Consider the following 12891-nt stretch of genomic DNA (forward strand, 5'->3'; position numbering starts at 1 on the left):
CGGACCAAATTCACACAATCTGTTTCTGTTTAGTTTATAAACTGCGATCGAGTGTGTCTGCTTTCGTGCCTTGTGGGACTTGAAGTCCAGACGCAAGACGTGATCAAGACTGCTGAACCTTGGAAGCCTGCAGCCCCTGCAGTCTGCATACTACGGACTACAACTCCCGACACACACCGGAAGGCCGCGCAGTAATTACGAGCAACCAACCGTGCCCCAGAAACGCAAGCCCCGCCCCCAAATCGGGGGGCGGATTCCGCCAATGGCAGAGCTCCCAGCGCGGAGCCTGCGGGTTAGGTTGTGAGGCCCGGGCCGGGGGCGGGGAGGAGCCGAGGGGTTTCAGAGAGAGCTCGGCCGCTGGGTGGGTTGGGGCGTTCCGCGCGCCCTTCATTGAAGCGGCGGTGGCCGGGCTGGGCGCCGGGAGTGGGAAGCGACGGCGCGGCTGGAAAATGCCGGTCCATTCCCGAGGGGATAAGAAAGAGACGAACCATCACGATGAGATGGAGGTGGACTACGCCGAAAATGAGGGGAGCAGCTCCGAGGACGAGGACACTGAGAGCTCGTCGGTCTCTGAGGATGGAGATAGCTCAGGTGCGTGACCCTGCGGAGCTGGGAACCCGAGTCGCTGAGCCGGGAACGCGACAGGCCGCTCTCCGCACGCCGGTAGCTGCGTCCTTCTGGGAGAGCGGGGCGGGGAAAGAGGGAAGGGGCGGAGACTGGCTCCTGGCCCCAGGCTGCACCCGGACCGGTCGCGGGGCTCTGCCCGGCTCTGGGCAGGTTCCAGTCCTCGGGGCAGAGCGGCGCGAGCCTGGGCTTGTCCTGCTCTCGGACGTGGAGGCATCCTGCTCCATGTGGGACCCATCCTGCTCCATGTGGGACCCACCCTTGGGACTACCGGCAGTGCCCTGGGACTACGAGCCCGGGCGGGGAACGCCCCGCAACTTGTCAGAAAGACCGAGGAAATGCCTTCTGTCCTCAGACAACCGACTTCTTTCCTTATTTTCACACATGCAACCCGTACTTCTCTGCGTGGATGGTTGTCGGGGCTAGGGATAGATTTGTATCGGTCCGTGGCTGATTTAGAACTAATTAACCTTCGCTTGCAAGTCAGCCCGTCATCCGCACTTTATTCCAGTGCTCTTTCTGGGGCTAATTTGGGAGCTGTCCGGTTTGTAGTATCTTCCTGAAGTTTTTCAAATCTGAGAGCAGGGTACCAACATCTGGGGTTATTTTAGATCTTCATAGGCTGATTTGGGGCAGTGTTGAAATCTTTAATCTTTTCCTTCAATCTTTTCTAACCTTTGAGCTGTTTCAGATTTGGGGGAGTAGATGGATAGGGCAGATTAACAACACACATTTTACAAACTTTTAGAAATGGTTATTCAAAAAGGAATGGAATTTGTGATTATCTGGATTCTTTTCCGTTTGTCCATATAATTAGGTTGAGACTGACTTCTTTGTCTTGGCCTAATTTTGGCTGCATAAGGGAAACATTGATGGTGGGTTGATGACAGTCTATTATCACCCCATGCCTTCTTTACAGGTTTGCTTTTCAGAAAATCTCCATGGGAGGATGTCAGTCCTTTCTATCAATACATCAGCTGTTCAAAAATAAATATGAGTGGCTTATTTGTGCAGCCCAGGACACTACCCTGTATAAGATATAAATAAATAGTTATGATCTGGTTTTAAAGAGCTGTCATAAGTCACAATTAGATTAAATTGCCAGATGAATGCTCAGCTATATACAATAAGGTAGGAATTCAGGGGCAGAGTAAATATTTTCAGAGCTGGGCGGTCAGCAAAGGCTAGTTGAAGAAGATGGGATTACCTTAATTATCTTGAGGAATGAGTAAAGTTTGAATTGGGGGGAGTAATGTTCTATTGTTCCTATCGGACAAAGAATGTAAGTGCAAGTGCAAAGGGAAGAGATTAGGATTTATTCAAAAGAGTGAGAAAACCAGTTTGGTTAGGAGAAGAACTTGAGCCAGGAAAGGAAAAAGGAAGGTATAGGTGTGAAAGATTTCAAAGAAGGCATAAAAAAGGATTGATAAATACAAGTTAAGGAGTGAAAGTTAAGAAAAAACCCAGATATAAGGAAAATGATTGTAGCATCAACAGAAATAGAAATGCAAAACATGTGGAATGAAGATGAAAGGTAAAGAATTTTAGGCATCTTCCTTTTGAGAGGATTGTGGTATATTTAAGTAAGAATGCCCAAACTGACAAGTGCTGAAAGGTGTTGGAACCTGCCTAGAATGGGAAAAATAATTCTAAGGTCATTTATATAGACATGGAAGTAGGTAAGATTTCAAAAGTGGGGAATATAGAGAGAGAACATCTAGATTGTTTGAATTTGTTTCCTAGATCTGGAAAGCATTTTGTTTTCAAGTATTCTTTACTTTTATTATTTAACTTTTTTTTTTTTTTTTCAATGCTGGGGATTAAACCCAAGGTCCTATACATGTTAGGCAAGTGCTCTACCACTGAGCTACATCCCTAGCCCCATTCTTTCTTTCTTTCTTTTTTTTTAATGAAGTAACTTTTTTTTAAGTAGTTTATTTTGTTCATTTATTTTTTATGTGGTGCTGAGGATTGAATCCAGGGCCTCATGTGCTAGGCAAATGCTCTACCACTGAGCCACAAATCCAGCCCCATTCTTTGTTTTTTTATTAGTTACTAGGATCTCACAAAATTACATTTTATTTGTTAAAATTCTTCCACTCTTATTTTATATTTTTGTTGTGATTTTTAACTTATTTTAAATCTCATTTTAGAGAATAATAAACAATGCAATTAGTGAGAATTATAATGATAATTTGAACTACAAGTTAAAAAACAATCTTTTTTTTTTTTTGGTAGTGGAGATTGAACTCATGTTGTTCTATGACCAGTCTACACCCCTAACCTTTTTTATTTTTTGAGACAGGGTCTTGCCACCTTCCCAAGTGGGGCTCAAACTTGCAGTCCTCGCCCCCTGGCCTTCCGAGTAGCTAGGATTACAGGTGCACATTACCACATTGACCTACAAGACAGATTTTTTGTTTGCAGAGAAATTATTTAAATACATTTTTCAGCTCTCCTTCTTGTAAAATTGTTCTACCAGACATCTTGCATGTTAAACTTCCAGTTTTATTCTTCTCAAACCTTGGTACTGAGCAGATCCTAAGGCTCCAGAGAAACCTCCACTAACCAAAGAATTTGGGAAGTGAGTCATGTTGAGGGACCAGGTTTTTTTTTTTTAATATTTATTTTTTAGTTGTAACTGGATACAATGTCTTTATTTTATTTATTTTTATATGGTGCTGAGGATGAAACCAGGGCCTCGCTCGTTCTAGACGTTCTAGACGAGTGCTCTACTGCTGAGCTACAACCCTAGCCCGGAGGGACCAGGTTTTAAATAGCCAAGGAGTAAGCTATTAAAAACCAGAATTATTATAAATCTGTTTTAGAAAAGTAAAAGGAATCATATACTTGCTGTATGAAAATAACTGAAAACAATTTAACTCTCATGATTTGAACATTATTTTGATGAATATTAAGATGCACATAAATTTGTGCTTCATTTATTTTGATTCATTTAGTGTTGAATATATGTGATATAAAAATAAAGATGTGAAATATAGGACAGACCTGGTAACTAACAGTTGTTTTCCATAAAAAAGTTTGCTTGTTTTTTCCTCATTTGCCTCTTTCTCACTGACAGAAATTTGGGAAGAGGACACAGTGGGAGCATGAGTATCAGTCCAAGATAACTTATGGTAAACATAATGAGATTAGTTTTCTTTTTTTTCTCCAGTACTGGGAATTAAACCCAGGGGCACTGTATCCACTGAACTATATCCCCAATCCTTTTTATTTTTTATTTTGAGGCCAGGTCTTGCTGAGTTGTCCAGGCTGACCTTAAACTTTGATCTTTTTGCCTTAGCTTCCTGAGTAGCAGGGATTACAGGCGCTGGCTAGTTTTCTTTCTTATGTGATTGGCAAATCAGCTATGTGAGCAGTTCTTAGGGAAGAACTCCAGAAGTATGTTTGATCAGTGTTAACCTTTTAAGGACACATCATTTTTGGTGCTAAGTTCTGGTTGAGTTGTGGAGAACACACCAAAAGTGGGTTGATTACTTTATAGTCGTAGTTTACAGTAAGTCCTTTGACATAATAGTAAAATGAATAAACATAAAGTGTAGAGATCACTTTAGTTAAAACTCTCTTCTTTATTTTAGATTAATTCTGTAGTGGAAAATATTTTGGATAAATGTTTATTTTCTCTTAAAGCTTAATATAGATCTTGCACATCAACTTCATGTTACTTTTTTTCCCCTTTTTTGGTACTAGGGATTGAACCCAGTGACACTTTGCCACTGAGGCACATCCCCAGCCCTTTTTGATTTTTTTGAGAGAGGGTTTTCCTAAGTTGCTTAGTGCCTCACTAAGCTGCTGAGCAGGCCTCAAACTTGGTGATCCTCTTGCCTTAGCCTACAGAGTTGCCACCACCCCCAGCTGCTTTTTTTTTTTCTTTTTGAATTAACTTCAGATATATTTGTAACACAGTATTATCTTTGATATTTGCTTTTTTTTTAATTAACAGAAATGGATGATGAAGACTGTGAAAGAAGAAGAATGGAATGTTTAGATGAAATGTCCAATCTTGAAAAACAGTTTACAGATCTCAAAGATCAGTAAGTAGTGATTTCAGAAGGTCATTGTCACTGAGTCTCAAATATGTCACATATATACCAGTGGGAGAGCAATTACATTGTTTCAACTTTTTGCCTTTTGTGTTTTGTGGGACTGGCTGTTCTGAAAGAGAGGCTTCAACTATTGTTTACTTGCCAAAGACCTCATTAACTAAACTGAGGGTTTTGAGGCAGGTTTTTTTTTTTTTTTTTTTTTTTTTTTTGGGTGGTAGAGTGGAGTTTTAAGATTTCTGTGTGGATATCAGTGATTAAAATGTTTTCTATGGATTTTTGCACCTTTGGTTCTAATCTGTTTCATTCATTCCTTTGTTGACTAAATCCCTAAAGATAGCATTTTTAAAAATTGAGAATAAAATAGAATATTTCCCAAATATTCTCTGTCTGGTAAAGTCATTTTGTTTCTATCTTACATTTGATAATATGTACATTATATGTTTTATATGTGTTATTTAGCTTCTTGCAGCAACTCTGTAAGGTTGAAAGACTTAATGCTTAGAGAGGTTAACCGCTTTGTGTAATTTATCAGAAAGTGATGAATGAAGCCAGGCTTTTGCCTTTCAGTGGTACTGTGTTCCTTTCACATAAAGCATATTATTTTGGAGAAAATGTGGTAGAGAAGAAAAAACAAAAGCTCTGAATCCATGCTTTTTTGACTGATTTAAAGGGGATAATCATGGAGTTCTTATTATCTATTGTGAGGAATGAGAAGCAATGTTGTTTGTTTGCCTGGCATGTGGTAGGTACTTAATAGATACTGTTTTTTAACCTTTAACCTCCTGTTCTAATGCCAGAACTCTTATGTGAGTTGGCAACAGAAGAATGGACTCCCATGATTTGATAGAACATAGGATAGATGTAAATGCATATTAAAAAACAACTACATTGGAAACTGGGGTTGTGGCTCAGTGGTAGAATACTTGCCTTGAATGTGTGAGGGACTGGGTTTGATTCTCAGCACCACATATAAATAAAACATAAAGGTCCATCAGCAACTAAAATAAATAAAATTAAAAACAAAAAACAACTACATTCTTCCAGTGGCATTTTTCAAGAAATAGAATAAGGGTCATGAAATTCATTTGGAAAAATAAGAGGCTCAAAATAGCCAAAGCAATCTTTAGCAAGAAAAGTGAAGCAGGAGGCATCACAATACCAGACCTTAAATTATACTACAGAGCTCTAGTAACAAAAACAGTATGGTATTGGCACCAAAACAGATATGAAGACCAATGTTACAGAATAGAAGACATAGAGACCAACCCACATAAATACAGTTATCTCATACTAGGCAAAGGTCCCAGAAACATACATTGGAGAAAAGATAGCCTCATCTACAATGGTGCTGGGAAAACTGGAAATCGATATGTAATAAAATGATTAGACCCCTGTCTCTCACCCTGCACAAAACTCAAAGACCTAGGCATTAGACAGAGACCCTGCACCTACTACAAGAAAAAATAGGTTCAAATCTGTCATGTCGGCTTAGGAATTGAATTCCTCAACAAGACTCCTAAAGCACAAGAAGTAAATGGGATTGTGTCAAACTAAAAAGCTTCTTCACAGCAAAGGAAACAAATCAAGAACTTAAAGAGAGCCAACAGAATGGGATAAAATCTTTGTCACCTGCACCTCAGATACAGCATTAATCTCCAAAGAACTGAAAAAAACTTAAAACCAAAAAAACAAATAACCCAATCAATAAATGGCCTAAGGAACTAAACAGACATTTCACAGAAGAAGAAATACAAATGGTCGACAAATATATGAAAAAATGTTCAACATCACTAGTAGTGCAAATTAAAACTACACTGAGATTCCCTTTCATTCCAGTCAGAATGGTAGTGATTAAGAATACAAATAACAATAAATGTTGGTGATGATGTGGGGAAAAAGGCACACTCATACATTGCTGATGGGACTTCAAATTGGTGTAACCACTCTGGAAAGCAGTATGGAGATTCCTCAGAAAACTTGGAATGGAACCACCATTTGACCCGGTTACCTGACTACTCAGCATATCCCCAAGGGACTTAAAATCAGCATACTATAGTGATGTGGCTACATCAATGTTTATAGCACCTCAATGCACAGTAGTTAAACTATGGAACCAAAGTAGGTGCCCTTCAATAGATGAATGGATAAAGAAAATGTGATACATATGCACAATGGAGTATTACTCAGCTGTAGGAAGAATGAAATTATGGCATTTGCTGGTAAATGGATGGGACTGGAGACTATCAAAATTTTTGTTGTTTTCCCTGTAGTTGTTATAGTTTCAAAAAAATAAGTATCATGTACTTTCTTGACTTTATACATTTGTTTATCATTGTATCTTCAGTTTTGGAAAAATTTGACTCAGACATGACAATGTATTATTTTGGCAGTTATTTGTCTAAATAATATTGTGGTTGCTAAGGGACCACAAAACTAAAAAAGAGAGATTATAGCATTAACATTCAAACTTGCCTTGCCTCTTATACTAATTATAATGGTCAATGATACATAATTAATATTGATTGTCTTAATTGTATTGGTTTATATTTTCAAGAAGGAAGAGCAGAACTTAATATGAAAGCTAGTTTCCCGAAGTTTTTCAAAAGCCAAATGCTGGTTATACTAATACCTACAAGAATAGTTAGTGATTTCTTTTGGAAATTAGTACAGGGTACCATAGTCTCCCTTCTTAAGTATTTGTGAAGTATATTTATTACCAAAAATAAACACCGAATTGTCTTACATGATCAGTCTTTGATAATCAAACTAAAGTATTGTGACAGCTGGCAAATTAAAGTAGACTCATAAATAGGAGCAACAGGAACTTCCTGCTCCATCCCCATTTTTCATTTCATTGAGCAGCTATTTTGTTAAAGCTTCTTCATTTGTAGTTGAGATGAACTGGGTATGCCTGATCACACGTTATTTTGTGGGGACAGGCTGTGAGTACTGAGTTTTTAACCTAGGGGCACTTAACCACTGAGCCACATCCCTGAAGCTTTTTATTTTTTAATTTGTGACAGGACTATGCAAAGTTGCTGGGGCTGGTTTTGAACTTGTGAGCCTCTTGCCTTGGCCTTCCAAGTCTCTGGGATTACAGGGGCACACCACTGTACAGGGCCAGAGCATAGGTTCTAAAGTCATTCATTGCCTTTTCTTCATCACTTGAATTCTTCTGTTCTTTTTAAAAAATTAAGTAGGCTAAATATCATACTGAGTTCTTTTCAGGAAAACTGGAGAGAAGCCAGGGAATTATTTGACAACTAGTAATGTCTCTATTTAAATTACTCAAATGGTTTCCTTTTTTCTTGATGTTTAAATGACTTTTTCTCTTAGAATTGGTTTGTTTTTCAATTAAAAACAAAAATTAAGAGTGCCTAATATAGTTATTTCAATTTTTGTTGTCATTTTTTGAAATGGGTATCACTATGTTGTTCAGGCTGACCTTGAACTCCTGTGTTCAAGCAATCATCCTGCCTTAGTCTCTGAGTAGCTGGGACTGCAGGTGTCTGCCAATGTCCCTGGCTTTCAGTTGTATTTCAGTGAATTGTTAATTTCGGTGAGTTAACAATTTAAGAGTGATACTTATAAAAAATCATAGATTTCTATCTTATCATTATATGCATGGAGTAAAATAATATAATTGAGATTAAGGCAATAATACATTTGATATAGGTTCTTAGAATATAAATGACATTAAGAAGAAATAATGTATAGGAGCAGCAGATTTTTGGCCTTTGTTGGAATTTTTAAATTAACATCTTAATTTTTGCTTTGTTAAGACTTTATAAAGAACGATTAAGTCAGGTGGATGCAAAACTGCAAGAAGTCATAGCTGGAAAAGCACCAGAATATTTGGAACCACTGGCAACTTTGCAAGAAAATATGCAAATTCGTACAAAGGTAGCAGGTAGGAAAGTAAACTATTTTTTTCCATATAGCAGATTCTACACTTCTTAGCTTTAAAGGTGTTTGTGAAGTGTTTGCTGTTGATGGGATCACAAATACATTTACACGTGGATAGGATTACAGATATACTTGAATGTTTACATTAAATTGCACATATATTTAAATTAATTGTTGGCTCAGTTATTTGTTAACCTCTTGTGGGCTGCTGTGGGGGATTTAAAAACAATGAAAAACTCTTAGGTCACTCACAATGTTGTTGAAAAGATACTGTCTATGTGTGGAGAAACTGAATCAAGATACTTTGATTAAAAATATTGTTACTATCACAATTTAATTCCCTGTGAAATAGAGTTTAAGTACTCTTGATACTTTTTAATCTGTAAGAGTGAGAAGGATTTTTATTATTTTTATTTTGGTTTTTAAGAGATCCGGGGGTCTCACTATGTTGCTCATACTGGCTCCAATCTCCTAGATTCAAGTGATCCTCCTGCCTCAACTTTTCCAAGTAGTAGATTTTTTTTTTTTAACTATAAAAGCATTTTTTAAAATGTTTGATCAGGATATTATAGAATAGGATGTACTATATTTGTATGGTTAAAATTCAGTCTGTTTATAATTGGGATCTAGTCTCAGTGTTGAGTCCTAGCATTCATAATCAAGGGATATATGTACTGAAAGATCACTATGGCACTGGGCTTGGTGGCATGTACCTGTAGTCCAAGCTACTCCGGAGAGTGAAGCAGGGAGGATCACTCCAGCCTGGGAATTTTGACCCGCAATATCCCATCTCAAAAACAAAACAAAACAAAAACAACAACAACAACAAAAAACTTATAATTTTTTCATGGTGAAACTAAAAAGTGAACTTTAATTAATGGAGATGTCAATTGTTTTTCTTTTGGGGGATGCTAATTAATCCTCATGTACCTGTTAAATAATACCTAAGCATTGTTGAAAATAAATTCTAAACTCTTCTTAAACTAAATTTTATTCTTTAGATCTTAATATTAATTATGTAGAGGATATATGATAATTAACCTGTTATCTTTTCATATTGACTTGGCTTACCCTTAAAAGTAAAATGTTCCTCATTTTCTTTTGACATTGTTTTAGCCTAAATGGATGATCAGGAAATATTACTTTAATGAACTGTTCACTTTTCTACTCTGTGGCTTCCCTTACTTTTTGATTTTGCAAATAGTAGTATATGTGAATGTTTTGTTAATGGTATAGTATCAGTATCTATCTCCTGTCTTTACTATACAAAAAGGGATAATTATATTTCTAGGGCAAACAATGTCTTAGAACTTAGTATAGACATCCAGAGTTCTTCACTTCACATTTTCGTGATGGCATATCTGCATGGCCATTATTTCCTTTTTTGTACTATTTTCTTGTTACCTATAAGTTAAATATTCTTGGGCTTCAGTCATCCAGGTGAAGCCCTGTCAGGAGTACTGTGAACATCATGGATTTTATTTTAACAGTTTATACATAAAATTCTCTAGGACTCTGAAACTGAATAGTAGCTTAAAAATAGTGGTTTTTGAGGGGAATAGTGTCTAACTGTTACTTTGAATATATATAATTGATGAAACCAGAGTCTATTGTCTCTATTTTGAGAAACCTGAGGGATTTTTTCCCCATTGTTTTTTTATTGGTGCATTATAATTACATGTAGCAGTGTGATTTGTTGTTATATATTTGTACATTCACTCGATTTAATAGTATAATTTGGTCAGTTTTATTCTGGTATTGTTTTTCATAGAAAAAGGATTTTATTTTTCATTTTGGTAATTCTTTATGAAACATTTAGGAACATTCATTCTTTAGAAGAATGGAGTAAGAACAAAAATTATCATTGCAGTTTCTTTCTAGTTCTTAAACTCTTAGTAACTTGTCTTAGAGTATATTTTAAATGAGCCTGTTTTTATTTTTAGTTTTTTATTTATTTATTTTTTTGGTACTGGGGATTGAACTCAGGGACATTGAACCACTGAGCCACATCCCCAGCCCTATTTTGTATTTTATTTAGAGACGGGGTATCACTGAGTTGCTTAGTGCCTTGCTTTTGCTGAGACTGGCTTTGAACTCGCAATCCTCCTATCTCAGCCTCCTGAGCTGCTGGGATTACAGGTGTGTGCCACCATACCCGGCTATATTTTTAGTTTTTAAAGATAATGTTAGAATCACTTTTCACTTTCTTTCCTTTTTTTTTTTTTGTGGTACTGGGGATTGAACGAGGTCCTTGCACATGCTAGGGAAGCACTCTACTTCAGAGCTACAACCTCCAGTCCCTTTTATTTTATTTGAAGATAGGGCCTCAGTAAGTTGCCCTGTCTTGCCTTGAGCTTGTGATCCTCCTGCCTCAGTCTCCTGAGTTACTGGGATCACAGATATGTGCCTGCTTATTAATTTCTTATTGATCCATCTTCTAAAATATGGTGAGGACTGAATTCCTGTAGGGAAGTAATAATGAAACTCTTTATAGCTAACATAATCAGAGTAATTGTGTTTGTTGCAGGAATCTATAGAGAGCTCTGCTTAGAATCTGTAAAGAACAAATATGAATGTGAAATTCAAGCTTCTCGCCAGCATTGTGAGGTACGGTTATTTTGCTTAACTTTTAAGCTATATGTGTCTCTTTGAACCTTTTCTGAGTGCAGTAATTTAAAAAGTACATAAAATAAGTAAAGTAAAATTAAATAGTACTTTATCTCATCTCTTGTGTGAGTTTAAAAAAAAATAGAGTCATACTGAAAGCTATATTAGCAAAAGAGCACAGAGGAGCATAGAAAAAACTGAGATAATTTAAAAAGTTTTCAAGTGATACTCTACAAAGACTGATGATTCTCATCTGGCATCACTGAAAATATTAATATAATTAATAATTAATATGGGCTTTTAGATTGAAACATGTATACTCTAATGATGCAGTCAGAATATTGGGCTATAGAATTAATTTCTGATTGTATAGACATATTTCCATATTTTAGGACTGTATTCTTTGTGTGAAAAAATAAGTGTTTCAATGTGACCTGTTTATTTCAAATACTGTTTAAAAACATTCTGCTAATTTTGCAGGTAAATTTTCATGAAACCTTGACTGGTAGAAATGAGAGGACAAGCTTTATATTGACTCTTATCTCACTTTAATAATAAACCATATAATTACTTAGTAAATAGTATAAAAACAATGAGCTTGTTGCTTAATTTTCTTGATTACAACTGTGATGAATATCTTTTTGATATTTCCTAGCTGCTTGGATTTCCTTTTCTGAGAAATACTTTTTCATATTTTTTGTCTTTGCATTGGGTTTTTAGTCTTTTCCTTATTATATCCTTTATCTATTCTGGATATAAAGGGTTTGCTGGTTATATGCTTTGCACATGTTTTTACCCAGGCAATGGCAACTTTGCATTCTTTTTGATGATTTCAAGCCCCCAAATTTTACATTTTAATGTAGTTGAATGTATTATCTTACCTTTATAGTAAGTGCTTTTGTTTCTTCTCCATTTTGGGAAAATGTATTTTTCTTTTAAAAGTTGAAAGTTTGCTTTTAACATTGAGATTGCCAAATTATCTTTAGTTAATTTTTGTGTATGGTATAAATGTGGTTCTAATTTTATTTTTTTGCATCTAGATAGGTAAGGTCAATGTTTTATTTAATCTATCATTTTCCAACAAATCAGCAGTACATCTCTTGTGTGTTAAATATTTATGTATATGCTGGCTTGTTTCTAGTTTTTTTCATCTGTTACATTGGTCTTTTTGGCTATTTCTGCACTAGTATCACAATATGTTTTTCTACAACTTTCAATCTACTGAGTATTAATAATGTGATACCCTACCTTGCTCTTTTCCTTCTTAAAATTGTTATTGTAAATTTTTCTTAAGTACAACTACTTAAAAATTGCTTTTTCTATTTTATACAGAAAAGTTAACTTTGTATATTGATACTACATCCAGCTTCTTATCTACTTTTCTTTTTTTGGGAGGTGGGGGGCACCAGAAATTGAACCCAGCGGCACTTAATTACTAAGCCAGATCCCGAGCCCCTTTTATTTTTTATTTTGAGATAGTGTCTCACTAAGTTGCTTAGGGTCTTGATAAGTTGCTGAGGCTTGTGATCTTCCTGCTTGTGATCCTCTTGCTTCAGCCTCTTGAGTAACTGGCATTACAGATGTGCACCACCACGTCCAGCTCCCTTTTTTCTCCTCCTCCTCCTCCTTTTTTTTCTTTTTTAACATTTAGTTTTTAGGTGTAGGTGGGCACAACACAATGCCTATA

The 12891-nt window shown here is 36.4% G+C and overlaps 1 protein-coding gene across 2 annotated transcripts in view; it reads left to right on the forward strand.

Annotated features, from left to right (window-relative positions):
- The first annotated feature begins 309 nt into the window (after positions 1–309).
- Positions 310–12891, forward strand: part of Brms1l (BRMS1 like transcriptional repressor) — a 33499-nt gene continuing 20917 nt past the window's right edge. Inside the window, exons 1-4 of one of the 2 annotated variants that reach the window (XM_046461728.2) lie at positions 310–591; positions 4589–4679; positions 8474–8601; positions 11125–11204. In XM_046461728.2, the coding sequence (XP_046317684.1) occupies positions 450–591; positions 4589–4679; positions 8474–8601; positions 11125–11204 (441 nt within the window). In that variant the 5' untranslated portion in view covers positions 310–449. The remainder of the gene's footprint in view (positions 592–4588; positions 4680–8473; positions 8602–11124; positions 11205–12891) is intronic. The other variant, XM_046461729.2, reaches the window with a different exon arrangement.

This window comes from Marmota monax, unplaced genomic scaffold (genome assembly GCF_021218885.2).
Source record: "Marmota monax isolate L192 unplaced genomic scaffold, Marmota_monax_Labrador192_F-V1.1 WCK01_AAM20220418_F8-fsc00001, whole genome shotgun sequence".
NCBI classification, from domain to species: Eukaryota; Metazoa; Chordata; class Mammalia; order Rodentia; family Sciuridae; genus Marmota; species Marmota monax.